Raw genomic sequence first — 27,284 nt, forward strand, 5'->3', positions numbered from 1 at the left:
TGGGATGTTTTTAACAATACCAATGAACCATTGTTATTATTATTGTCTGGGCCGTGACTGTAATTTGCTGTAGACATAAATCAGTGCCAGCAGCGTCGACATTAGGCTCGGATCTGATCCTCTGGTTGGCGGACTTCGGTCTCTGCGCCGCTGGCTGCTTCTGCGGCGGTGAAGTGTTGTTGCACAGCAGCGCCCCCTGCTGTGTGGAGGAGGAGACTTGAAGTGACAGTAGGTTCACAACATGACGGACTGGACTCACAGCCGCGCTGCTCACTGAACAGCTCCTTCTTCTGTCCCTGTGATTTCCAGGCAGGATGACTTTTTGGTTGGTTTTCTTTCTGTTCCCTGTTGGGATCGGTCCGTCAGTCGTCACAGGACAGGGGCATGTTTACACAAACCACTGGGCGGTGCGGATCCCAAGCGGCCCCGAGCAAGCTGATGTAGTCGCAGCAAAGTATGGATTTATCAACCTGGGAAAGGTATGAACACAGTTTACTTGTACGGAGGAGATGGCTGTCAACATGTATGAGGTTTATGAAGGAACGGTCACTTTTGGGGAACTGATCTCACCACTGAGACTCAGATGTTATAGAAGATGTCACAATGACTTTATGACATTTGAGAAATACACAGCTGCAATTTCACAAACAGTCAAATGAATATTCTTTATCCCATTTAAAATAATGAATAACTTTAAAATTCAAAATGCTGTCGGGAACATTTTCTTGAAAGAAAAGAAAGATTGACCTTGTCTTCTTTCTACAAGCCCTTTAGTTTTGTTACACTAGGTATTTTTGATAGTTAGATAAAGAATGATATAACATTTATTGAAGCTTGATATAAAAGACGTATAAGCCATTAATAATAATAGAAAACACCCCTCTTGCAAGTTTTTTGCATTAAGCATGAAGTGATACATCCTTGTAGATTGTTCATCACTGATGAATCACTTCTGGAATTCACAAACTCCAGCTGTTTATTTACATCCATATCTCTGGACTTGGTGGCTCATTAAGTGTGGAATCCAAAGTCATTTTCTAATATAGACTACTCCTAATGTTATTAGTTACATATTAACACAAATAGGACAAAAAACAGCTTGATGGATTTGTCAATACCTGTGAAGCCACACTCCCTATTGGTGGGGTTTGTGTGCATAATGCACGTCTTGTCTCCTGCTTTGTATTCACTTAGAGGAGTATATGTGTTGTGCACATGATGACCTTTGCTAATAGTGACATTCATGAAGCTTCAGTAAAAGATCTAACAAAAGCATTGATAAAATGATTAGTTACAACTACAGCATGTAAAAGAAAGTTTAAATGATCTGAGTTTGAAGGAGGTGAGGAAGAACACAGGTGTAGTTTGACTCAGAATAGACTGAAGTCTGGAATTTATTTCTGCAGTGTACCAGCTGTGCACATGTGCTGTGAATCCTGCTCGCATTTTTGGTGCAAAGTTGCATATTTAGTGAGTGAGAGAATATCATTTACAGATGGCCAAAAATGTGTTTTCGATCTTGAAATTCAGGTTCATGTTTTTTTTCCCCGTTTATTTATTTATTTATTTATATCAGACCACATCAATGTTTGACATTATGCAAATAGTTAAGCATAAAGTAGCTCAGCTATATGGATAGTTAAATGCTAAATATTTTACATTTCAGTATGATTATCATTTTAATATTCCTGATGTTCTAGTCTTATGTTTGATCAGATAGGAAGTTTGGAGGATCATTACCATTTCCACCACAGGAGAGTTTTTCGCAGAGCTGCCTACTCTTTGAAGGGCCCCCACAGCTTCATCCATATGGATCCCAAGGTGAGTCTCAGATCAGTCAATCAATCACTTACAATTTTTCTCATAGGGCCAGATACTCGCGTGCTTTAAAAGTGATCAGCAAAATCTTAAAATCCATTCTAAAACGGACAGGGAGCCAATAGTGAGAAGCAAGGATCAGGGGTAATGTGGTGTTGCCTTTAAGACCATTGAGAAGCCGAGCTGCTGTGTTCTGGACTTAAAGGGGACATAGCATGCCCATTTTACCACAAGTTGATATGGTTCCTTGGGGTCTTAATGAAATGTCTGTAACATACTTTGGTCAAAATACCACAAGGATCATTTAAAACAGCACCCTTTTTACCCTGTATAAAACAGCCCTCCACAGAGTGACCTGTTTTGAGTGCCTGTTCCTTTAAATGCTAATGAGCCAGCTCCCCCCTCCCCCCTCTCCCCCCATGATTTTAAACGATATAAATTACATATTTTATATGATATAAATTATCAAATATGCATCCCATACTTTGTATTCCCCTTGTTGTCCTGGAGTTTAAATTTTCCCAATCACATAATTAAATGTCCCCCTCTGCCCATCCACTACAAGCACACAAGCAGACAGACAGAGAGAGAAAGAGAGGGGTGGGGGGGGGGGGGCCTATGAAGACCATCATTTACCCCCGAACCCCGACATTCAACGGGTACAACAACAAGTGGAGAAAGCAGAATCGTGGGCTGACCTTATATATACAGTCTATGGGGCTGACCAGCGCGGAGAAATGCTCGTCCCGTGTGAACAGCCAGGCGGCTGCGTGCTGGAGAACGGCGCTGCGCTGCCTCGCAGCGGCGCTTCCGCGTCCGGTGTAAACCGGCGTAACGAGTGGGGGGGCTCTGTGTGTTTGTGACAGTGGTACAGTAGTGCTGAACACTGCGGAAGTCTTCCACACAGCTGGCTGTGTGGCGTTGACACAAATTCCAGCTCACGCATGGGAGAGCGAGCGGTCGCGCCCGAGCAGCTGCTGCAGCCTCCCAGTCCCAACGATCCAGACAAATGCCACATGTGAGTGAATCGCGGGCTGACCAGCGGAGAAATGCTCGTCCCGTGTGAACAGCCAGGCGGCTGCGCGCTTGGGAACGGCGCTGCGCTGCCTCGCAGCCTCGCTGCCTCCGGTGTAAACCCGGCGTAATGAGTGTGGGGGGACGGGGGGGATGAGGTGGGGGGTGGGCCAAGACCATGTAGGGAGACTTCCAGTGCCTTGTTACGACACAAAACCCAGGAAGCTCAATCGAGTCACTCAAGCATGACGTTTCTGACTTAGAGGAACCATAACAAAACGCGCGAGTGTTTTTTCCCCAGAGTTTTTGGGTTGGTAGACATGCCAGATACCCACATTAACCTGTAGAAGCACTAACAAGGTGGAATTTGCATGCTATGTCCCCTTTAAAATGTTGGCTGTGGCTTAAATGTCGAACTGCTCACATTGCTCATGTCCCCTTTAAAAATAACAATATTTACAACATTGAACAGAAGAAACAGTTTGTAACATAATGGAGAAGTGTGTCTATGTTTTAGGTATTTATACAAAAGAAAATTATAATGTTTTGTAGATAGATAAAGGGAGCAGTTTCTTTTAAAATGAGGAGACATGGTCACATGAAATGTTTCCTCTCGTCAAAAGCCTTCTAAGCAGAGCTGCTAAGCCAGGCACATGTAGAGTGACAAACTGGAATCAGTTCACATAGGTTTGTCAAACTTTATCTTTTACATTTCACCAGCTAATCAGTGATAATCACCAGTGCTCTATGCTGGAAACAAGAAATAATATTGCCCAGTATTTCTTTCTAATGAATTATAAGAACATTACACAACTGTGTGCAGTTATATATACGCAATATTCAATTAAAAGCTAAATAATTTAAGTAAGTAAAGTAAAGTTTATAGAACTTTTCACAGTCAGGAGTCACAATGTGCTTAAAAGTGTTGTACACAGGAAAACAATACAGTGCAGTGCACACAGGCAGAACTGGTACACAAAAAGGACCCGGAGGCCTGTTTAAACAGATATGTCTTCAACTGTTTTTAATGATCCCACATTACTGTCAAACAATCTCCTGGGATCGAATCGCAGTACCCTCTGGTTAGTGGACAACCCGCTCTACCTTACGAGCCACAGCCGCCACACAATTTAATTCAGCACATGATTGATGTCATAGTTGCAACCGAGTAAAACTCAAGAGCAATTACTTGCATTAACTACATTTGTCAAATTTTGATCATTTTTACAAATTCTTATTTTTGAGTGGCCTCCATTGAATCAAATCTAGACTCACTCACTAGCCAGTGTTGTAATGCTCGCATTATACAAATAGCTTAATACTAACTAGGATTATAGCATAGCCATAGTTCCACTAAAGGGACCGTTGTGTAAAGAGAAGTTTTTGCGATTCTTCTTGTTATTCTCTGCATCTCGGCAGGACTGCAGGTACGTGTGTGTTCAACTACTCTCCTGTGCAATAGGGTGCAGTGTAATCCATGGTAGGCTATGCAAAGCACTAGTGTGCAGACCTAGATAGAGTTGAGCCCTGAACATAAAGTGCCAAGTGTTTCTGTTTTAAAGTCACGTAAATCACGTTATAGGTGTCACACTTACTGAGACACTCTTACAGACACATTTATCTCGCCCAAAATCTGATGTCTTTGTTGGTGTATACTCACATAACTGCAGCAGTCACTGTTTGTTTTATAGAGATTTTTCTGTATTGTTGGATGCACACATAGCAGTTTCAGTATCCCCACAGAGACGGAAAACATCAATAACCCATCATCTACAGGTATATAATTGTATAGGTTTTTTACAAAGTCTGGCCTTTTACACTTGTAACTGAGTGTTCTTCCCATTTCAATAGGTGGATTGGGCCCAGCAGCAGGAAGTAAAACCAAGAGTTAAGAGGTATGCCCATAGTGACCCAAACATCATTAATTTCAATGACCCTAAATGGTCCAACATGTGGTACATCGTAAGTATAGTACACTGAATCATTCATGCTAACATTTCCATTATAATCAATCAAGATTAGACATTTGGTGCTTGTCGTCTGTGACTTTCTTCAGCACTGTGATGATAAGAGCAGCTACTGTCGGTCAGAGATGAACATTGTATCAGCCTGGCAGAGAGGCTACACCGGCAGAAATGTGGTGGTCACCATACTGGATGATGGTATTGAGAGGAACCACCCTGATCTGGCTCCAAACTATGTATGTTATCTATCAAAAAATCTCCAAGCTTCAATAGATAAGTACAGGATGATATACTGGAGGCTGTCTGGTTTCAATAACAGTACTAGAGAGTGATATTGTCTGTCTCACCTATTTGTCGCTATTTCCACTGTGTTCTTTAATCATTTCTGTAGGACCACCTCGCAAGCTATGATGTCAATGGGAATGACCATGACCCTTCACCACGCTATGACCCTCGCAATGAAAACATGTAAGGAAGAATGTCTCCTCCCTGTCACACTCTTAGCTTTAACAGACTCTGCAGATCACCTGATGGATTGTAGACTCAAGGGCATCAGTGTGCAACAAACACCTGAACACCCTTTTTTGACAGCATCCAAATGTTTTTTTGTAACTTTCTGAGCTACCGCGGTTAGCTGTGTGAAGGTGAGAGACAGTATGAACTTCTCTCTCAAGTTGTATTTCATTCTTTTGAACTAAATAGTTTCTAAAACACATTTCATATGAACAGACAAGTACAACCCTCTTAATTATCCTCTTCTCATTCACAGGATATCTTACTGTCTGAGCAAGAAATCTTCCTTGTAAAGCTTTGACCTTATCACTTGAAAGCAGACAGTATTGATGTGTACACCATGATGGATAAAGGAGCAGCATTATATCAGATTTTTTTTTCCCTAGTGACTATAGCAAGTTCCAAACAGTTCAACAACTCTCACTAACATGTATCAGGCTGCAGTTTCTCAGGAGCTGAAGAATCCAACCCAATCCCCTCCTTCTGACCCACCACACTGTTTTCCCACTTGGCATAAAAAAGCAAACTTAACAAAGACCTCTTTACCGACTCCCCTCTCTCTTTTCCAAACACTTGGTAGAGCCCATGTCCATGACATATTTTCATATGAGGAATATTGAGTAATAAAAGCATTGGCTATTTATGAAGCACACCACACAGTTAGAACCTGAAAATCTAAAAGGAAAAACTGGGAGCAAGATAATTACACAAGTATAGCCTTCAAAAAGTACACAGGAATATGCTTTAGAAAAGTAGATCTGGGAGCTTGTGTTCAAACGGAATTAATCAATTCAATATTATTTGTATATTGCCAAATCCAGACATACATTATCTCAAGGTACTCTAAGGTCATGACCTTAAAAATAAAATAAAAGAAACACAACAGTTCCCACACGAGCAGCACTGACAACTGTAGAGAGAAAAAACTCAATTTTAACTGGAAGAAACCTCTAGCAGAACCGGACTTAGTGTGGGCGGCCCTCTGCCTCGACCGCTTGGGGTGAGCTTCTACAGACACTGAGGACCAAAGCAAACTACAATATCAACAGCTAATGTCAGGTCCAGGACATCAAAGACTGATGATGTTTTCTAGAATTCACATTTTCTTTGTACCTTTTTATATCATCACCTTTGGATTCGACCCAAATAGTTATGTTACCTCCCTCGACCTTATCAGATGTAAATATAGAAAATGTACAGTAAACTTTAAGCTAATGTAGAAAATTCCTGCAAAACACTGTGCATACGGACGTGATGGTATGAATGGTCAAAATAGTCTTTATCTGCCCTATATTGAATGATATACAGAATAACCAATATTTGTATGGTTTATGGATTGTGATCGTGGTGGCAGCTGATCGTGGACTATGATTAAAACAACACTGCTTGACACACAATGTGCCTATTCAAATATTCTACCTACACTGTTTCTTCTCATCAATGTTGTAAATACTATTATTTTGCTGATGTTCTCAGTTACATGTGGCTTCTATTGCACCTCTGTCCGTCCTGGGAGAGGGATCCCTCACATGTGGCTCTCTCTGAGGTTTCTACGTTTTTTCCCCTGTTAATAGTTTTTTTTAGTAGTTTTTCCTTACTCTTGTTGAGGGTTAAGGGCAGAGGATGTCCCACCTTGTTAAAGCCCTATGAGACTAATTGTAATTTGTGAATAAAACTGTACTGTAAAGTGCTTTGAGTGGTCATCAAGACTTAATTGCACTATATAAATACAGACCCTTTCATAAAATAATTGTATTACACCACAGGTCAGGTTATTTTACCCAAGACATTTGCATAGTAATCTCCCCTTACACTTGGCATTGAAACAGATCTCGCTGTATGTGAGGTTGTAATTTCTGCATCTGCCCTGTGTTTACATGTAGACATGGAACACGGTGTGCAGGGGAAGTTGCAGCAGTGGCCAATAACTCCCACTGCATCGTTGGGATTGCCTATAATGCTCACATTGGAGGTAGAGTTCTGTCCTTTTCTCAACATTTACAAGATTCAATGAAGATTTGAAGTGCATGTTTTCCATGCTGTCTGAAAAATATGAGCTTACTGTTGTTGCTTAATGTTTCGAATTTTAACAAAAAACCCTGTAAAGCTTAGGTGAGTTAACTGAACACAAGAAAAAAAAGTTGAGAAAACTTAAAATGTTTGTTTAAATCAAGCACTGAGCTGTCTTGCTTTCCTTTAGCATTTTCTCTTTTTTAAAGAGTGTACCTCGGTCGGTAAGAAATCTGATGTTAGTGATGGTGAGGTTTTGGTAAAGTTTAGATTTTTCTATAACCACACTTGGCAGATAAATGCAGTGGAGTAAAAGGGATATACTTTTCTGAATGTGATTTCCGTGCTGTAATCTAAAAAATTGCATTGTTATTTTGTGTAGATGCTGCTTTTTGTCATTACTGTATATACCCATTCTCTCTGTGTAATATGATGATATGTAGAGTCAAGGACTAGGTGCCATTTTAAAATGAGTTTGATGTATTTAGACTGATGTTCCATGGCCACAGGGATTCGGATGCTGGATGGTGATGTGACTGATATAGTAGAAGCCAAGTCCCTGGGAATCCGACCTGACTACATTGACATATACAGTGCCAGCTGGGGGCCAAGAGACGATGGCAAGACAGTGGATGGCCCAGGACCGTTAACAAAGCAGGCTTTTGAGCAAGGCATTAAGAAGGTCTGATGACTCACAAGGAAGTTTTGTTTGTATGCATGATTGTTTGTATAAAATCATAGCACAACAGATCTATGTATTTCCCACAGGGTCGCAAGGGCTTGGGGTGCATTTTTGTTTGGGCGTCAGGTAACGGAGGTCGGCAGGGAGATCACTGTTCATGTGATGGTTACACCAGCAGTATCTACACTATCTCCATCTCCAGCACCACAGAGAATGGAAACAAGCCGTGGTACCTGGAGGTCTGCAGCTCCATAATAGCCACGACCTACAGCAGTGGAGAGTTTAATGAAAGGAAGATTGTAAGTATTGTATATATGGCCATTCCATTAAGGTAAGGTCAGATATTATTGAAACATACAACATATACTGGAATTATAGGGGCACGATTGATTAAATCAGTGATCCGTGTTTTAATATATCTAAGTTACGCCTTTTGTGTATGTTCAGGAGATAGCTCAGGATGTCACAGTGACTTCAGTGTTTGGTTTATACTTGCACCTAAATTGGTATGCATGCTCACTAATTGGGTACCACTGATGGGTGGGGAGGCACTGGCCCCAGCTGAAATCTGGTTGGCCAAGGATTAAATCACTTGGTTTTTGTTGCCAAAGGTCAAAGGTCACAGTGGCCTAACAAAGTATGTACATGTTTTTCGTGAACGTGACATCTTAGGATCAGCTTTTGGTACAAAAATTCGGTGGTCAAATGACCTTGCATTGCTTTGAACATAATACTGTATATCAGGATTGCCCAAAGGGAATTTCATTACCAGACATGAATTAAACATGGGGTTTGCTATTTCAGAATTATTCAATCTGAAAAAAGAGATGTTCATATTTTAAACCACACCAGGATGTTTCCCTAACCTTAACCAAGTGCATTGCAAGTCTATATCCACGATACATTTATAATGTCACAGTAACTACAATTGAATATTTTTATGCAAGGTGGTGTTTCCTGTGGAAACTGTAGTGATTCCCTCAGTAACATTTTTACCAAGTACTTGACTTGCCAAGTATGTGAATTATCAACATATCCTTATCATCTCAATAGAAAATGTAAGCTGGTCACAATTTCATTTTGTAGAAAAGATATTTGCTGTTACAGTTTTTACAGTAATTTCTAGGAGACAGCATTGTTGTGATATATCAAAGCAGGGGTTTACAACCTTTTTTGGCTTTTGATCTCTACATAGAATTAATGTCCAGCAGGGGTCTGTTGTCCCAATTGAGTCTATGACTTTTGAGTAGTTCAACCAAGTCCAAATGTAGTCTTATTACCCTTTTGGAGGGGTGCATCGATCTAGATCGATAACATCAAATTGGAAGTAAACTGTGTTTGTGCTCCCTTACAGATGACCACTGACCTCCGGCACCGCTGCACTGAAGCTCATACCGGCACTTCTGTCTCGGCTCCCATGGTGGCCGGAATTATTGCCCTCGCCCTTGAGGCCAAGTCAGTCAAGTTTTCTATGTCTAGTCATTACACTGTCTCTCCTTCACCATCTGTAGGTGCCAAGTAGTTTAGTGTCAAGTTCCTTTTATCTTTAGAAAGCAATTTACATGAAATATGATATATATCTTTATGATACTCCTCTTAAGGTAAGGTAATAGAAAATAATATATTCATTGTATTTTACATGCCCTATGTCACTAGGGGCATTAGTATGGCCAAATAATTAGCCTAATGTACTCTTATCAAGAAGATGATTTTTTAAATTCACACTTTGTTATGAAATAACAATCATGAACATGACAAATACACTGCAAAGGAGTTCAGCCTTCAGAAGGCTCAGTGCCATGACTTGTGATGTGATTAACTTTTCAGTTAATTGATTCATTCCTCAAAGCTTCATTCACTAGGAGCGAGGAGCCAGAGGCATTATATGTTGTCTCGTTGTCCATCCCATTATTGTGAACATGATATCTCAAGAGCGCCTTGATGGACATTCTACAAATGTATGTTCAATTCAATTCAATTCAATTCAATTCAATTCAATTCAATTCAATTCAATTCAATTCAATTCAATTCAATTCAATTAAGTTCAATGTAATTTGTATGGTGCCAAATCACCACATACATTATCTCAAGGTACTTTATAAGTAAGGTCGAGACTGTAGTTAGGCTCAAGGATGAACTGATTAGATTTAAAGGGTCAAAGGTCAATATCACTGTAACCTTTCTAAATTCATATGTTGGTGTTATGAACACACTATCTGAAGAATGCATTGAGGGAATTTCTTCCAATTTGGCACAAATGTTCACTTAATTTGAGTGGTCAATAGTCAAAGGTCAAGGTCACAGTGGCCACACAAAACATATTTTTGGCATCTCTTGAATATAATAATTTAAGTCTGCCTTTCTTTATATTTTGACCATTTGACTATTGGACTCAATGATGAACTGATTAGATTTCAGTGTGAAAGACAAAGGTCATGATGTCATATATTTGTGACTAAAACTGCACTGATAGGGATTGGCATACAACTACAGGGCATAATTCTAATTCTCTACACTTCCTATCACAATCGTTCTTCTTTAATACTTTGATAAAATATATCTGTTCTGGTGTCAGTCTTGAGTTCTAGACACTAACCAAGGCACACAGTTCAAGGAAAATTATATGACTGCTATTTTGAAAGCTATCGTTTCCATTCATGCCACTGCTCATTCCATTGGGAAATGTCACAATAGTTGAATACCTGCAACTTTTGGCCCATCTTGCTTACACACCCCCAAAGCTCCTCCACGTAACTTGATTTCCAGGCAGATAAATATGCTCTGGTGTTGGAGCATCAGGGTGTGGCCTGAATCAATCCAAGTTAAAAGCTGCCCCCACAGAGGAGGATTGGGACTGGAGGGAGCTTCATTAGTCAGCAAGCCTGTTCGTGATTTATACTCTTAGGCTGTTTAAAAGTAAGTTGATGATTGGTCCACAAAACTAATGGGTGGTCTGCCCTGTCAAGCCACTGTCTCCACTGCTCCAAGGAAAGATTCAGGTGCAGTTCCTGACCACGTTCACATTGAACTGACAGTTGGGGTTCGGCAGGACATGTTGTGGAACTTCTCCTAATCCAGTGAATGAAGTCTTAGCCTCTGGGGTTGTGGAATAGGGAGTGTGCTAAGTAAGAGGAGCTGCAATAGGGTTTCAGTCACTGATGAAGTGGCATTACAAAAACAAGAAACCACTGCAGCTGTTTTAAGGAGACTGGTTTCAGCTACTCTTGCATTGGCCTCACCTGAGTCAGTCTTCATATGTCTGCTCTCAATTATGTATCCCAGGGAGGAATTCAAACCTCTTTGCTTTACTGAATAACTGTTACCAGGGAGTCCTTGCTGCATTTGATGGATGTAAAGGATGTGTTCCTAAAATAAGTACGAAACCATAATAGATGAGCACCCAGTTGCCAGTGAATCTGGATTGTTTGTCATCCCTAATCTGTTCAATAAGACCCCTTTAAACGACCGCTCTAACCACTGAGCCACAGCCACCCATAGAATAGAACAGAGTAGAACACAGAATAGAAATGATGATGATCAAATAGGGGGTTTTATTGCAAAAGGCCTTGGGATTGATGAGAAATGGGGAATGAGGTTTTAGGCAGGTGAAGGCAAATGGAAAGGTGGGGGACAGATGGAAGGAGCTGTGTGTAGAGAAGTCAGCCACCAGAGCAGGTCATTTTGGAGGAGCTGGAGGTTGGGAAAGATGACCTGGTTTTGGAATGGCAAGTGAGTAATAAGTGGCTCCTAAAGAGTTGAACAGACTGAATGGTTTGCAGGGAATTATCCTGCTATTTTAGCTGCATCTGTACAAGTATGCACCACCCTGTTGGTAATGCTTCCCCATCAGCTTGCTCTCATTGTCTATTGCGGATTTCTGTCAGAGTCCATTATCGTAAATATAAAAACATGTTTGATATTCATGGAGTTAGGGTTTGAAATTGGTGAGGCTCCGACTCAATTGGTAGCATCATGATTATTTTGTTATCCCTCACACTTCAGGATTATTTGGGCAGATAATCGACATCAACTGACCTCCGGTCGGGAACACCCTGCGATTGTCAGAAGGGGCAAATCGGGTCCTAAATCGGCCCGATTATCCTCTAGTGTGCAGCAGCCTTAACAAAGATAAGCGCCATAAATCAGTCTGTCAGGCTTCTGAGTTGTGTCTTTTTTTCGGCAGTCTTTTGCTGACGTGGAGGGATATTCAACATCTTCTGGTAAAGACATCTAGACCTGTGCACCTGAAAGCTGATGATTGGAAGACCAATGCTGCTGGACACAGAGGCATACTGCATTTAACTTTTAATTCAAACATAGTACTTGACTGATTTATACTTGAAGTTCTTGAATACCTTAAGTATTTAATATTTCGTTAAACTAAATTAGTGTTATGCAGGCCATTCTAACAACACAGAACTCATAAATCACATTACTTTTATACTATATTATACCGGTTAAAATCAAGTAAAATGCTTTTGTGAAATGGCACTGCTGTGAAGTTATCACATCAGTATGACATTCTTTTGATGACAGCATTTAAGTTTCCCACACTGATCATGATGTCAGAAGAAAATGGCTACCATGTGAATATAATGAATTAAATAGCCATTATTAATCTATCTACATTTTACTCTTTGCTTTTTAAACCAATACGGTTTGGGGTGTTTTCTCACAGTCAGCCACTTGTATGGCTTTGGCCTGGTGGATGCAGAAGCCATGGTTGTGGAGGCTTCAAAGTGGAGGACTGTACCTCCTCAGCACACCTGCAGTCAGAGACTTGTGCGAGCCACCAGGTGAGATAAACGTACTGCGTGGTCTGCATTGTATACCTGGCATACGAGTGATTCATTGTTTGAACAACACTGCTTGACCACAGCAGCATGGATGATAATAATCAAGTATTGCATTCAATTTTATTGTATTCCATTATGTCTGCATTATATAAGAGAGAAAACAGACCATTGAAAATATTAACATTTTCCTCAAACATGTAAATTGGCAACATGTAAGCTCCGTGACTACATTTCCAAGCCTATACAGCCAGTGGGTAGGCTAGTGAGTTTGGTAGACGTGTAGAGCAGTCAGAAATTTAACTAACTATCCAGGAATCCCCTGGAGATGCGTATTTAACTATTAAATATATTTATTTTGGTATAAAATAAATAGAAACTAACAAATGAGACTCTATGTGGATCAATCAATCAATCAAATTTTATTTGTATAGCCCATATTCACAAACCACAATTAGTCTCATAGTGCTTTAGCAAGGTGTGACATCCTCTGTCCTTAACCCTGGATGGAGGAAATACATTAAATAAGGAAAGTAGCACAATGAAGGCACAAACTGCTTTTCTGATTTTTATATTTGAGCAACCCTGGAAACATATCCAAAAATGTATTTATGTCAGTAACATGCATTGACACCTTGTCAATGTAGAAATACCTAAAAACCTTACAATAAAGAAGTTACAGTTCTGGTCCTTGATAGATAATCAAATAATATATATGCAAGATGTTAAAGATAAGTTATCCAAAGCAACATACACACAACTGAGAAGTGGAAAATATTTTTACAATACATTTACTTATGGGATGACAGATTGGCCTAGACTTAACCTATATATTTTGTTCCTTGTTTCTTCAAAAGCCCAACAAGTGAGGACTTTATATATAAACTTGTAATTATTTTAAATAAATATACTGTATATGATTCAGCCATGTACTTTATTGCATCTGTGCAATCTATTCTAACAGTTATTGTGTAATAATATAATGCCTATGCTTTTGGCTTCTCCAGGTACATCCATGCTGGTCAAAATCTCAACAGCAGCATTACCACCTCGGGGTGTTCAGTAGAACCTGAGCAGCTCGTGGATTACCTGGAGCATGTGGTGGTCAGGGTTCTGATCGCCCACCCGCGACGAGGAGACCTGGAGATTAACCTCATCTCTCCATCTGGTACAAGATCACAGCTACTGGCCAAGAGGTGAGAGCTCCACTGAGCACGCCAACAAATGTTGGAGGTCATTTATAAAGTAAACATTCAGTCAATCAAGCAATCAAATTTTATTTGTACAGCCCATATTCCCTAATCATTACTTCCGCATATGGCTTAGCAAGGTGCAACATCCTCTGCCCTTAACCCTCAGCAAGAGTAAGGAAAAGCCCTGTTAACAGGAAACAAACATAGTCAACCCCATACCAGGACGGACAGAAGTGCAATAGATGCAGCGTTTAGCAGAGCACATCAACAAAATGATATTTACAACATTGATGAGAAAAGACAGTGTCTAACATAAATGGAGAGATGCATCAATATTTAAAGACTGTTTAAGACTCATTACTACCACATATTCTATTGGTATCCATCCGTGCAGATGCTCTTGTTTTTGGTTTAATTTACAGAGGTCTACACAGTTTTCATTATTGCAGATTATTTAAAGACCCCTTCAAGTATCAGCTTCCTGCTCAGAGCAACCTATGACGTCCTTCCCTTCACCCAAAAACCTACAGCAGTGGCTGAACGAAGATTCATCCTGCCCATAATGCTCAACTCCAGCTCCCCTCAAACACATCCTCACTGGTTGTAAAATAAATCTCTCCCAAGGTAGGTATACACAGAGACACAACTAAGTACTCAAATGCCTTGCAGCAACAACTGAAACAAAGAGAGGTGCTACCAAATGCCTTGCCCTCCAAAACATTGAGCGCAGTTCTAAAGACAACTTTTGTTCGAGAAGGGGAACAGTAAAAAAGAGGACCCACTCCAAAGACCAGGAGTGGTCATTTGGAGGAGGCCTGAGACTGGGGAATGCTGGATCTAGGCCAACAGCTTACAGTCCTATAACACATTTTCACCACTACCCTAAGACCAGACCAAATACTCTGGTCTGTGTCGTCTACTTTGTAGATGGGAGGATGGGAGAATGCTGTTGATGAAGCAAATGAGAAGAATAGGGGCTATGCAAAGATGGCATTTGAGGCAGAACAACGTGGCTGAAGGTTCTCCCCATTGAGGTGTGCAGCAGGGGTTTTATTGCAACATCCACCATCAGGTTGCTCAGAGATCTGGGAATCCACAGACAAGCCCTGCACCACAACATAATGAAACATCACAGATGGCAGAATAAAGAAGAAAGATCCCAACCGGGCCCCAAGATGGTGTCTCGTGATTAAAAGGCTGAAACACCTGTTGACACTAAGGTAGACAACTGATGCAATGTCCCTAATGTCGCTGTTACAACCCAGTATATGTCTGGTGCCAATGTTAACTGGCAAAGTAGCCTTTTATTGTGGTAGTGCAAAATAAGATCCACATAAGCTTAGGGTTAGGGGGCAGCGGGTGACACCAAATCATAAAATAAGTAAAAAGAAAAACCTCTTCCCATACCCAGTCCCTACTTTACCTGACTGACAGTCTGCAACAAAAGAACAAAAGAAAGACCTGTCTGGCTAAACTAGACTTTCCTGTACAAAATAAAATACATTCAGGCCACCACCCATAAAGCCCAATGAATTAACATAACGAGTCTAGGTGAGGTGCACAATGAAATAAGGAAAATAACAAAACTAAACTAGCCCAACAAGAACCCTTTGGATCATTGAACGAGTGCCTCACTAGTTAACATTCATAGAATTTCAGAGAGAGTGAGTCAACACCCGTTAACAACCACACAGTCGAGTTAACATATAAAGGCAAGAGGCACCGAGGTGGACTGATCACACTAAATCTCAGCTGCGCCTGGCAACATTACACAGAGGTGTATAATTGGTAGCTGGCGAAATTGGAAGAAGAGCCAGCTAGAACCAGGGATTACTGGATTCTAATGCCAGTGGGCGGTGCAGGGCTGCGCTCCAGGAGGAATCCCCTGGAGATGCGTATGGTGGATGAGTGGTTAACCTGAGGGAGAACAGAAAAAACAGCACCACATTTTAATCAGTGGTAAGGAAGCAGCCGAGGCCCGTAACGGTCGCTAACAGCTGGAAACTTCAACTGGTGTGTGCTGAAGACCTTCTAAAGTACAAGGGATATTCTGGTCTGTATTCTGATCTGGCTATCTGCCCAAGGTCCCCTACTCTGCCCATGCCCAGTCCTTTAGCTTTTTCCCAGGCTGTTTTCAGACATGAACTTCGGAGGATGTCCACAGAATGGGGTCCGTTTTTTCTCTGGACTTTGCCTTTCAAACATGAGCAAAGCAACAGACGATCCTCCTTCCAAACACATTCACAACACCACAGAAATCTCTGGAGCATTCATGTAAGTCGGATGTCGACTTGGCGTAGCTGCAGAGATCACATGCTTTTCACATGTTTTTGTTGACAGCACATTGACACCGGTGTTGTCCCTTTTCACCAAAAGCTCTCTTGACATCTTCGTCTGTGTCTTCTTTGTGTAATGCTCCTCTTTTAAATTTGGAAATATTTGTATTCTTTTTGTTTTTCTATCTGTCACGTGTTGGAAAAATCATCAACATGCCCAATCGGTTGTGGTGAATCCTGTGGAGGATTGTCTGACGTGTTCTTACTTTGGCTCATTCAGACATTCTCTGGATTTTTTACCAGGGAGCTGCCTGGAGAAAGTCTGGATAAAGTCCAGAGGCTCTCACTCAGACATTGTTCTCACACAAAGCCCCTCCGTTGAATGTCTCCAGAATTCAGTGCATGTTGGGTCAAGTTGGGTGTCACCTTTTCTGGTGTACCTGAAAGCTTGAAATTTGGTTGTTCATTTGGTTGCATTTTGTGTCAGAAGTTGGATGTAACGCTGCCATAGAGAGTGTACAGCTTTTATTGTTGATAGTATAGGACCAAAAGCACATTCCAAAGCTCAGTCAGAATCAGAAATACTTGAAATATTGATCCCCGGGGGGGGTGGGAATTTGGTTTTGTTGCAGTCACTCCAGCCAATCTGTCACCATTGCCTTGGTCCTCCTCAAATTCAGAATCAGCTCTTTCATCTGTCGGTATTGTACCAAATGGGAGGGAAAAAATCTGTCTATCATTGTAAGTCATGTCAAGATACCCATTATCCTCATGAGGTGTAGACTCTCAAGGTTCACCTTATTACGACACTAGAGACAGGATCGCAACTCCCAATATAAAACATGAAGCATCTAATTTAAAGCATTCCTGCAGAGGGCTTCAGACCTCTCAGGTCAACAATCTGTGAAACATAATTTAGGTGAGGCATAATATAAGTCATGCACAATATTAAAAGTATTAGAATGTGTAGAAGTGACTAATTCCCTGTTAGTTAAGTCTCTCCAGGGTCTTCATGATATGGGAGGTCAATGACACCAGTCTGTAGTCTGTGGAGCCACTGGGGTGCAACGTCTTGGACAGTAATAAAGCAGGTAGTCTTGGCTAAAGGTGGTGTCGAATGCAGATTCAAATCATAACCTCTCAGATAATCTGGAACAGCAGCAGGGGGGGTGAGAGTTAGACATAGCTGAGCAGTATGTCAAAGGGAGAGAATGTTTCTTAGACCAGTAGCCAGAGAAAGTTAATGGGTAGGGCTAGGGGCAGGCATCAGTCCCCAAACTGGAGGAGTGTGCCAATATAAATCAGGACCTGACTACATTTAAGTAGTTGGCGGTGGTATATCAGTGACCAGAGTTTGATTGGGCAGTAAGGCTAAATCCACAATTAGGTCTGTTTCTGGAAAATATGAACTTGAAGGCAATGATAAAATGGACTGTCGCAACTAGTTTATATCTATAGTTTGCACAGCTATAAGTGGCAACAAACTTCAGAGCCTTAACCAGCAGCAGCTCGTTGTCATTTTCCAGTAACTGACAACAAGGCACAGAGCTGCAGTCACTTATCAAATTCAAACTTTCATAACTATCAATCAAATAAAATAAAATTTTATTTGTATAGCCCATATTCACAAATCAAAATTTGTCTCATAGGTCTTTAACAAGGTGCAACATCCTCTGTCCTTAACCCTCAACAAGAGAAAGCAAAAACTACAGAAAACAAGTAAGCCTGAATTCTGGGAGCGCAGTGCTCTAGTGGGTTGATAAGGTACTAACAGCTCTTTAAGGTATAATGGTGCCATATTATTAAGGGCCTTGAAGGTGAGGAGGAGAATTTTCGATTATATTCTAGATTTAACCGGAAGCCAGTGTAGTGAAGCTAATACAGAAGAAATGTGGTCTCTTTTCCTGGTTCTTGTCAGGACACGTGCTGCAGCATTTTGGACAAGCTGCAGAGTCTTTAACGACTTACTGCTGGAGCCTGATAATAAGGAATTACAATAATCAAGTCTGGATGTAACAAAGGCGTGGGGACTAGTGTTTCTGCATCTTTTTGAGAAAGGACATGTCTGATTTTTAAGGTTGTTACATAAGTGAAAGAAGGCGGTCCAAGAATAAAAAAAAAAAAGTGAAAATCAAAGGACAAATCGGTTTCACTGGAAGCGAGGGCAATGTCGTCTAGCGCAGCTATATAATTAGATAATGTATCTCTAAGGTGGTTAGGGCCAAATATTAGAACCTCTGTTTTATCTGAGTTTAATAAGAGAAAATATAATATGTCTATCTTGACTGGCCCGCATCGTGAACGATGAAGTGAACAAATCAGTTTTCATATGATGAACGTGAACGTGAGTGACGTTCACTCCAGCGAGAGTGCACTTCACTCATATTCACGTTAATTTTCTGAATCATCATCGTATCAGGCCATCATGTGAAATACCAGGAGCGAGAGAAAATGTGTGTGTGTGTGCTCCCAGACAATGCACACATACACACAGGCCCCACACAGGCCCCGGGGGTTCCATCCCCCACTAGTTATCAGGACCTGATCAGTACATTTACTGATTGACTGTACTTTGATTCGCTCCAGAGTTTATGAGGCTACATTTAAACATCATGAAAAATGGCTCGTCAACTTTTTGTGCTCAGTACAACCAAGACGTGACGCTCACAGTCAGGACTCAGTGTTAAAGTGAGCGGAGCGACATGCAGACATGATCCGACACCAACGATTAATAACTAAACACATGACCGTACGTTTGTCACCTAAATCATCCCAATAAAAAACGGAACAAATGAACGTGAACTGGTTCTTTTTAAGTGTGACCCGGCACAACACTGCATACCTGTGTGAGCAGCTTTTCTCTGTGATGAAGATGAACAAAACCCCACACAGGAGTCGTCTCCCTGATGCACACCTTCACTCCATCTTGAGGGTTTCCACAGCTCAGAGCCTAACCCCAAACATTAATGAACTTGAAGCCAAGAAAATATGTCAAACATCTGGCTCTAGCAGACATTTGGGCCTCTCTGTGATTGAGTTTGACCCAATTACCTCTCCAGCTGCTCATTTTCTTACTGTGTATACAGGCTGTTTGACAGTTCCAACGAGGGCTTCAGCAACTGGGAGTTCATGACGGTTCATTTTTGGGGCGAGAGGGCAGAAGGCACATGGACACTGGACATTACTGACACACCATCAAAACCACGCAACCCTGAGGTGCTAGGTAAGGTCCAACAATTCATGCACACTCTAGGGTTATCGTCCATGTAACTGGTGTTACAGGGTGTTGAGAGGGCAGGTGTTACGTCGCTGCTCCCACTGCATAGTTAATAAATGAGAAACATTTCAAGCACCTTTACCACATGAGTGAGTCTGCCCAAACTGACAAGTCAGAGCTTTTCCCTCTAAAATGACCAGTGTAATAGTTAACACTAGTGTTCACCTGGAGGGAAAATGGTTAATATTGTAACACTTCCTGACAGAGTGATGAAGACTGAGGAAATTAAAAGAAATGTTTTAAAAATAAATTTACTTTAAACATACACACAATGTATATAAATTATGCACAGCCTGCAAATGTAATACTTTGCATCAAATTCATGGTCAATTTAAGACAATTTAAGGAGCCGTGGGAACCCTGCCACACTGTGTCCACTCTAATACTCAGACACACATTTATATTTGAAGATAACGTCTTTGTTTAGAGCAACATACACAGCCTTAATCTCACTTGGTACAGGCAACCTAAAGGAATGGACACTGGTCCTTTATGGAACATCTCAGAACCCTTACCAGCCCTACAAAACTCAGCCCTCCCGTTCAAGAACATTAGAGACCACAGCACCAGATGAGGTCATGGAAGAGCAAGAGTTCCAGGAGGAGGAGGAGGAGGAGGAGGAGTACAATGGTAAGAATATTTCCTATCCTTCACATCACTGAAATACATTACAATTACAAATAAAGCTAAAGTTTGCTTGACAGAAGTGTTGGAAAAAATGTGAAAAGTTTATTTTTGTAAAATCAAAAACACTGAACCCTCCAGAACTATTGGAACAACAAGTTTAGAATTTAAGCTTTAATTTCTGATATTTATATCTAGATGGACATGTTTTCTTCTTTTTTTTTCTTCTAAAAAAAGAAGAAAAAAGTGGATTAAAACCAACAGGCTCAGTTTCTGCAGTCGAGTCATAAAGCTTCAGTCTCACACACGGGAACGTGGTGCCGGTCACATGATGCCGTTGGTGAAGTACTGGAAGCCGTCGTACAGTTTGGTGGTTAGTGACCTCATCGATCCGTCGACCAGCTGATCAATCAGCAGCTGCAGCTGCTCCTCCATCAGACTCATGTGGAAACGTTCCTTCAGACCTCGCATGGACTAACAAAAAATAAATAACTTTCAATATTTGCATAGCCATTATTTGCAATAATGGTATCAAGCCTGTTACCCACTTTAAAAAACTGCCGCATTCTTCATGTATGATACTTTTGTGTCAAAGCGAAACATAGTACAATCCCAAAACAGGACGCAGTAAAAAAACCCAGCAAACAGCCCAAAGTCCCAACAATTGACTTGGCTAGTCTAAAATCCTACAATTCTCCTAAAATGAAGTCCTTTGTTCTGTTGACAATGTTTGTTCTGGTTGCAAAGTTCCCCATGAGTATTTTGTATGATTTCTCTGTAAACTAGCAAATGGGGGAGAGAGAGGTGAGAGAAATGCACCCTAACCCTGGATCATAAACAAATCCCTCTTTTGTCACAATCTGGCCTATTCATCACTTATGTACAGGTTAATGTATGTCGTATTTGTCCTTAAATTTTTGTTCCCGGACTTTTGCAGCTCATCTTAGAATTTTGTGGCAAATTCCAGTCTGGTCCTCTCATTCTGAGTCCTGATTAATGGCCTTCCTCTAGTATTTTAGTCTCTATATTTCTGCTCTCCCAGCCTATGTTGAATGGTGGATGGTGACACCTTCAACCCTGTCCAGTAAGAGTTAGTGCTTTGGCTGTTGTGTTTGGATTTTTCTTCCCCTATCTCACAATGTGTTGTCTGCTGCTGTTATCTTTGGTCAACCAGTTTGATGTCTTTTGCTTAATTTACCACTAGTTTCTTTCTTTTTGAGACTTATCAGTCAGGTGACATGTTTAAGTTGCTTAACATATGTAGATGTAAATACCAGGAAATAAGAAAATTATAAACTCTTTCCTCATATTCGTTGTGTGATCTTAAGCCCAAATGTTTTCAATTTACAACACGCTGTGCCAATAGCTCTGGAGGTGACTATGAGATAAGAAAAAAATATCTTAATTTCCATGTAACAGATGGACACTGACAGTTACCATAACATTTTCCAACCCATATGATAGAGCAACACATGTAGGAGGTTATAGGTATGATGATGAGGATGCAGATTCAAATCAATGTGGTTTTTATCAAGGACCATGTCACCATGAGTGTGGAGACCAGGGCTGTGATGGACCAGATGTTGATCACTGCCGTAACTGTGTCCACTTCAGCTCAGGCAGCTTGAAAAGTGGCAGGTAAGAGCTGAAAGAAAGAAGCAGAAGCAGAAGACACAAAGTCATTATAATTAAGCAGGTTTAAATAACTGCATTAATAAATATAATTTATATTATTCAATTGATCAGTTGACTGTGTGAAATGTGTTGTGAAAAACCCATAGGGAATTATCAGCAATCTGCATTTTTTCTAGATTTTTGACCCACAATCCCACTGTCTTCATTGGCTTTTTTGGTGTCTTTCCAAAAAGACCTCTAAAAACCTACTGGGGTCAGGTTAGAATCGTTTAGGTATTTTGCTAAGCCAAAAGAGTACCAATGGAAACCATGTTTTGCTGTAAGATAACTCTTTTTGTCCCTTCCTGTATACATTTTTAGAACCTGTGTGAGCCACTGTCCACTGGGACACTATGAGGACATAGGGGCTCATCGCTGTAGACGCTGCTATAAAGGTTGTGAGACATGTGTTGGCAAATCAGGTGGACACTGTCTTTCCTGTCGAAGAGGTCTTTACCTCAACCCACTCAACTCTAGTTGCATTGATTCCTGCCCCACAGGCTACTTTGCTGATGAGAGTAAGTTCAATTCAATTCAATTTTATTTGTATGGCGCCAAATCATAATGCACATTTATCTCAAGGCACTTAAAATTTATAGAGAAACTCAGCAGTTCCCACAAAGAGCAGCACTTTGGCGACTGTGGGGAGAAAAAACTCCCTCAATAACTGGAAGAAACCTCTAACGGAACCAGACTCAATGTGGGCGGCCATCTGCCACGACCGGTTGGGGTGAGCGGAGAAAATTGGGGAGGAGAGAAGAGATGGGTGGAGAAGAGGAGAGAGAAGAGAGAGAGAGATAGGGGGGAGGTGGAGGAGAGAGGGAGAGAGTGGAGAGCACTCTCTCCCTCTCTCCTCCAGGAGACCAGGAACACTTGTGCACCATAATAATAATAATAATAATATCCTAATATCATCTTATCGTACTAGTTGAACAAAATCTCTACTAGTCGGCTTTTTGATGCACTAGTGGCCCTCTGGACCAAACTAGTAATGCTGAAAGTCGTACTAGTTAACTTGTGCCCTAAAATGTTCTAGTGCGAGCAAAAATGCACATTCGTTCAATTAGTGCAGGCCAAAATAGCCGCTAGTTAACTAGTTAAAGCCTATTTTGGCCTTACTAGTAAACTAATAAGTTTACTAGTTAACTAGTGAGGTCAAAAGGTCTCTTACTATTGTTACTAGTGGATATTTCGACCCCACTAGTTAACTAGTAAACATTTTGAGCCTCACTAGTTTACTAGTAAGGTCAAAATAGGCTTTAACTAGTAAACTAGTGGGTATTTTTTGCCTGCACTAGTTTACTAGTGTGCATTTTGGCTCACACTATTTCAACTAGTGCAGCAAATTGTAGGCCACTAGTTTACTAGTGAGCTGAATCCATGTTTGACTAGTTAACATGTCAGAGCTTTTGCAGCTCACTAGTTAACTAGTAAGACTTTCAGCGCTACTAGTTTGGTCCAGAGGGCCACTAGTGCGGCAAAAAGCCAACTAGTAGGGACTTTGGTGCTACTAGTGCAGCACACAGTGTTACTAGTAAAGTTTCTGTTGTAACTAGTTGAACAAAAGTGAAAACGATTTTTTGTTCAACTAGTACAGTGAGATGCTGAACTAGTGCGACCAAATGTCCAACTAGTGCTGACAAAGACCGAACTATTGGAGGGGACTGACAAGGATTTCAAGGATATCAAGGATATGGAATAAATGCTCGGCTTGCCATAGTGCACATCTGTACTGATGCTTGTGATGCTGTCCATACCAGATCAGAGACAGTGTCTGAAGTGTAATATCACCTGTATGAAATGCCTGAGCTATGCAGATAGATGCAGTGCCTGCAGTGAAGGTTACAGGTATGTGAGGACACAGACTATTAGTCATATTTTAACTTTCGTTTAATAAAAGTGTTGTAATGTCTATGTGTTTTGGGGGTTTCCAGTCTGGCAGGTATGACCTGTATTCCTGAATGCACCAATGGAACCTTTTTCCATCTTGAAGAGATGACGTGCAGCCCATGCCATTCCTCTTGTCAGACCTGTACAGGTCAGTGCACTTTCTACAGTACCTTCAAAAAAAAAATCATAGCAGCCGTCTGTGATCTAGCAGATACATTAAAAAAGATGCAGGTGTAGGTCTGAATACATTTTCACCTCTTTCCAAAGCACTGTGTGCTCCTGGAAATGTGTCATACAGTGACTTGCTTTAGGTAAAAAACTCACAGTACAGAAGGCCGTGCACAGAATACCAGACAAGCACAGGCAGTCAAAAACAGGCAAGGAGAGGACAGAAATCCCAAACCAGGAAACCCTCACAGGGAAAAAACATGAGAAAGCATGTACATGGAGGTAGCAACAATGCTGTGGCAGGGAAGAACAGACTGAGCACACTACAGAAAGGGTTTACTTGTGCAGGAACCAGGTGAGTTGAAAACAATCAGGACTTGAAAGGATTAGTAATGTACACAATAAAACAGGAAGTGCAAAAATACAAGAAACTTAACAAGTTATACTTGTAGATTTCATGTAGTATCTATATTTCCCAGGACGAGGTAAGGAGGAGTGTATCCAGTGTACTAAGGGCTACCTGCAGCAGGAGTGGAGATGTGTGGAGACCTGTTCTCCTGGCTACTACTCTGCAGAGGCAGCAGGAGTCCCCCATAAGATTTGTCAGAGGTGAGCTCACAAACATCATTGATTCATCCCTGGATCATTTTTAAATGTCTTCCTATAATCCTGTAGCCAGCTCAAAACTCATATCAGTCAGTCAGGGTGTAATGGTTTGTCTGCTCTTTACACTGTTACATTTGAATAATACACTGAAACGTTTTGGTGTAAGCTGCATTTTATTTAAAAGTAAATGTAATGATTTTTTCCCCCAAAACAACATCTGTTTATAAAAGGAAATAGAAAAAATATATTTGTTTCTAATTTGTTATTATGGGTTTTATTTCACTCTGTCTCCAGGTGTGAGGAAAACTGTCTGAGCTGCAGTGGCCCAGGAACAACCTGCACAAAATGCAAAGAGGGTTACAGTCTGGTCAGCAGGACTTGTATTGTAAATGCATCATGTAGTAATGGTGAGTTTGACATTATCACCCACATCAGCTTCATTTAACAAGGTTTTTTTTTTATGACATAGTGCCAGGATGGACCCTGGCAGCACAGGATGGACCCTGGCAGCACAGGATGGACCCTGGCAGCACAGAATAAGCATTTCTGCTGTAAATGAAGCTGCCACTTGATCTCTTCAGTTTATGGGTTGCAGTTTAAAATGTACTGGAAGTGTCAACGGCAGCTCCTCCTTCTAGTTTTTCCTTACTCTTGTTGAGGGTTAAGCACAGAGGATGTCGCACCTTGTTAAGCCCTATGAGACAAATTGTGATTTGTGAGATCTATACAAAAACAATTTGATTGAGCTAGTGTGGGTACAAGAGCTGAGGCCTGTACAACGAAGCAGGATTTGCAGATATCATGGTTTAACTCAGATTTGTATTAGTCCTACAAATCTGATTCACTTCTTACCGAGGTAAATCACATTTGATGACCTGCTACAAGTTCGAGATAAGACAACACCTGTCAACAGCCAAACTACTGACCAATCAGATTACTGGAAAAACACATTAATCTATCTTCAGGATTCTGACTGGGACAAAATAGTTTACAGTAAAGTGATAAATAATAAATGTCAGCAGATTTGTTTGTAGATGAGTGGAATGTTTTTTTCTGTTTCAGAATTTCCATGTGTACACTCGTGTTTACATTTGATTCCCAACATAACCCCTGACAGTGTTGATGTTTTTACTGTTTTTACTGTTTTATCATATTATCATATCATTACAGCTCAGAACAACATGAGGGCAAATAAAAACCTCTGTTTAATATTTCTCATGATTATAAATGAACATTTCAGTCGGACTGCTCGTCACACATTTACTACTTTTCTTGTCTCCTCTCTGCTTTAACAAGAGAAACATCATGACATCCATTTAACTTTTTATATATCTATCACATATTCATTATAGTGTGTTCATAATTGGACACACTATAATTGCTCTCCCTACCCTAGGCTTTCCACACACAGTATGCACATGGAAGGGCAAGGGGGGCCAGTAAAGAGCCAGACCGCCAAACTTTGCAATTATTGAAATCAAATTCATTTTGACCAAATTGGTCCTGACTGAATTATCTTAAAGATCGAAATTCATATTTACTGTTTCTTTTAATTTTTTGTTATGTCAACCAGTCAAATTTTATTTGTATAGCCCATATTCACAAATTACAATTTGTCTCATAGGGCTTTAACAAGGTGCAACATCATCTGTCCTTAACCCTCAACAAGAGTAAGGAAATACTACCCCAAAAAATACTCCTATTAACAGGGAAAAAGGACAGACAGAAGGTCAATAGATGCTCCGTGTCACTGAACACATCAACAAAGTTGCAATTTTTACAACATTGATTAAAAAACAGTTTTTAACATAATGGAAAGGTGTCTCAATATTTAGTACTTATACATGAGAAAATTATGTGTTTATTATTTACATTTCACTTTGAATGTCGCTTTTGCTAACCCGAACCTCGCAGATATCAGTGTTTCTTCTTATATCATAGTAAGAACTTTATTCATGGTTCTTACAATGTTACTCACAATCAAAGACTCCACCTCTGTCACATGAACACGCTTGTAGCTGGATAAGAAAACCCAGGGTTAACTGAGACAGTTAACTTTGTAGTGCAGGTTATCATGATTGCTGGTGTTAAGATAGGTGAAGCTGGATGATGAAAAGACATCCTGGGAATGGTGAGCTTGCTTCATAGTACAGGTCCCTGGTGTCAGCAGCAGCTGAGTAGAGAATATATAGTAGTACCATAGACTGCATATGGTTTTTACAGGTTTGTAGCACCGAGTGGTCTCAACAGCGATACAGTGAAGGGGCATACATCATTTTAGTATGGGGATGAAAACACAGTCCAGGAAAGATGGAAATGCTAATTAATACCAAGTATGCAAAATCCCCAAGATACTGGCGGTATATACAGTGTGGAAGTTTGACAGGGAGCAGACAGTAACGTTCTTGTGCTTAGCCATTGTTTGTTAAGCTGACAATCTGCCTCTCCTCTGCTCTGCTAGCTGATGAGGTATTCTGTGACATGGTCAAGTCCAACCGTCTCTGTGAGAGGAAGCTTTACCGTCAGTTCTGCTGCCATACCTGTCTGTTGAATGGATGAGGAGCCAACACCTCTTTATGCTTACTCAGTGTTAAAATATAGACAACAACTTAAGTGTTGTGAATGGCTTTAAACTTAATTAGTTACATGGAAGTAAAGGTATGGGGGATCCGACAGCTCCCCCCCCCCCATCAACGGCTTGCCTTGTCTGCACCAAATGTTTTTTTTAAATAAATAATTAATGCTGAAATTTGTCTGACTTTAATTTCTGTCTGTCATATTT

General features: G+C 40.7%; 1 protein-coding gene across 3 annotated transcripts; it reads left to right on the plus strand.

The window, feature by feature from the left end:
* The first annotated feature begins 271 nt into the window (after window positions 1–271).
* Window positions 272–27,207, plus strand: pcsk6 (proprotein convertase subtilisin/kexin type 6). Of its 3 annotated transcripts, none has more exons than XM_034581522.1 (21): window positions 272–479; window positions 1,717–1,821; window positions 4,684–4,794; window positions 4,889–5,032; window positions 5,188–5,264; window positions 7,193–7,281; window positions 7,829–8,001; window positions 8,088–8,300; window positions 9,356–9,456; window positions 12,185–12,288; window positions 12,680–12,797; window positions 13,802–13,990; window positions 19,350–19,486; window positions 20,003–20,170; window positions 21,700–21,802; window positions 22,160–22,356; window positions 23,599–23,686; window positions 23,773–23,876; window positions 24,376–24,505; window positions 24,797–24,909; window positions 26,964–27,207. In XM_034581522.1, exons 1-21 carry the CDS (start codon window positions 315–317, stop codon window positions 27,059–27,061), a joined length of 2,727 nt encoding a protein of 908 aa, XP_034437413.1. In that variant the 5' UTR covers window positions 272–314; the 3' UTR covers window positions 27,062–27,207. The 3 variants fall into 3 exon arrangements, 2 of the variants coding, with proteins under 2 accessions (XP_034437413.1, XP_034437414.1); XM_034581523.1 differs by having other exon boundaries at window positions 26,972–27,062; XR_004613463.1 differs by lacking the exons at window positions 24,797–24,909; window positions 26,964–27,207 and adding an exon at window positions 23,996–24,251 and having other exon boundaries at window positions 24,376–24,473.
* Window positions 27,208–27,284: the final 77 nt, after the last annotated feature.

The sequence above is a fragment of the Hippoglossus hippoglossus genome, chromosome 3 (genome assembly GCF_009819705.1).
Source record: "Hippoglossus hippoglossus isolate fHipHip1 chromosome 3, fHipHip1.pri, whole genome shotgun sequence".
NCBI lineage: Eukaryota > Metazoa > Chordata > Actinopteri > Pleuronectiformes > Pleuronectidae > Hippoglossus > Hippoglossus hippoglossus.

Excerpts from the sequence above, each read along its gene's own strand:
- pcsk6 (XM_034581522.1), top strand. The coding sequence starts at position 315 with ATGACTTTTTGGTTGGTTTTCTTTCTGTTCCCTGTTGGGATCGGTCCG. Across the intron at positions 12,289-12,679 it reads CAATGCTGCTGGACACAGAG|TCAGCCACTTGTATGGCTTT; the intron begins GCATACTGCATT and ends GTTTTCTCACAG. Across the intron at positions 20,171-21,699 it reads GGAGGAGGAGGAGTACAATG|GACCATGTCACCATGAGTGT; the intron begins GTAAGAATATTT and ends GTTTTTATCAAG.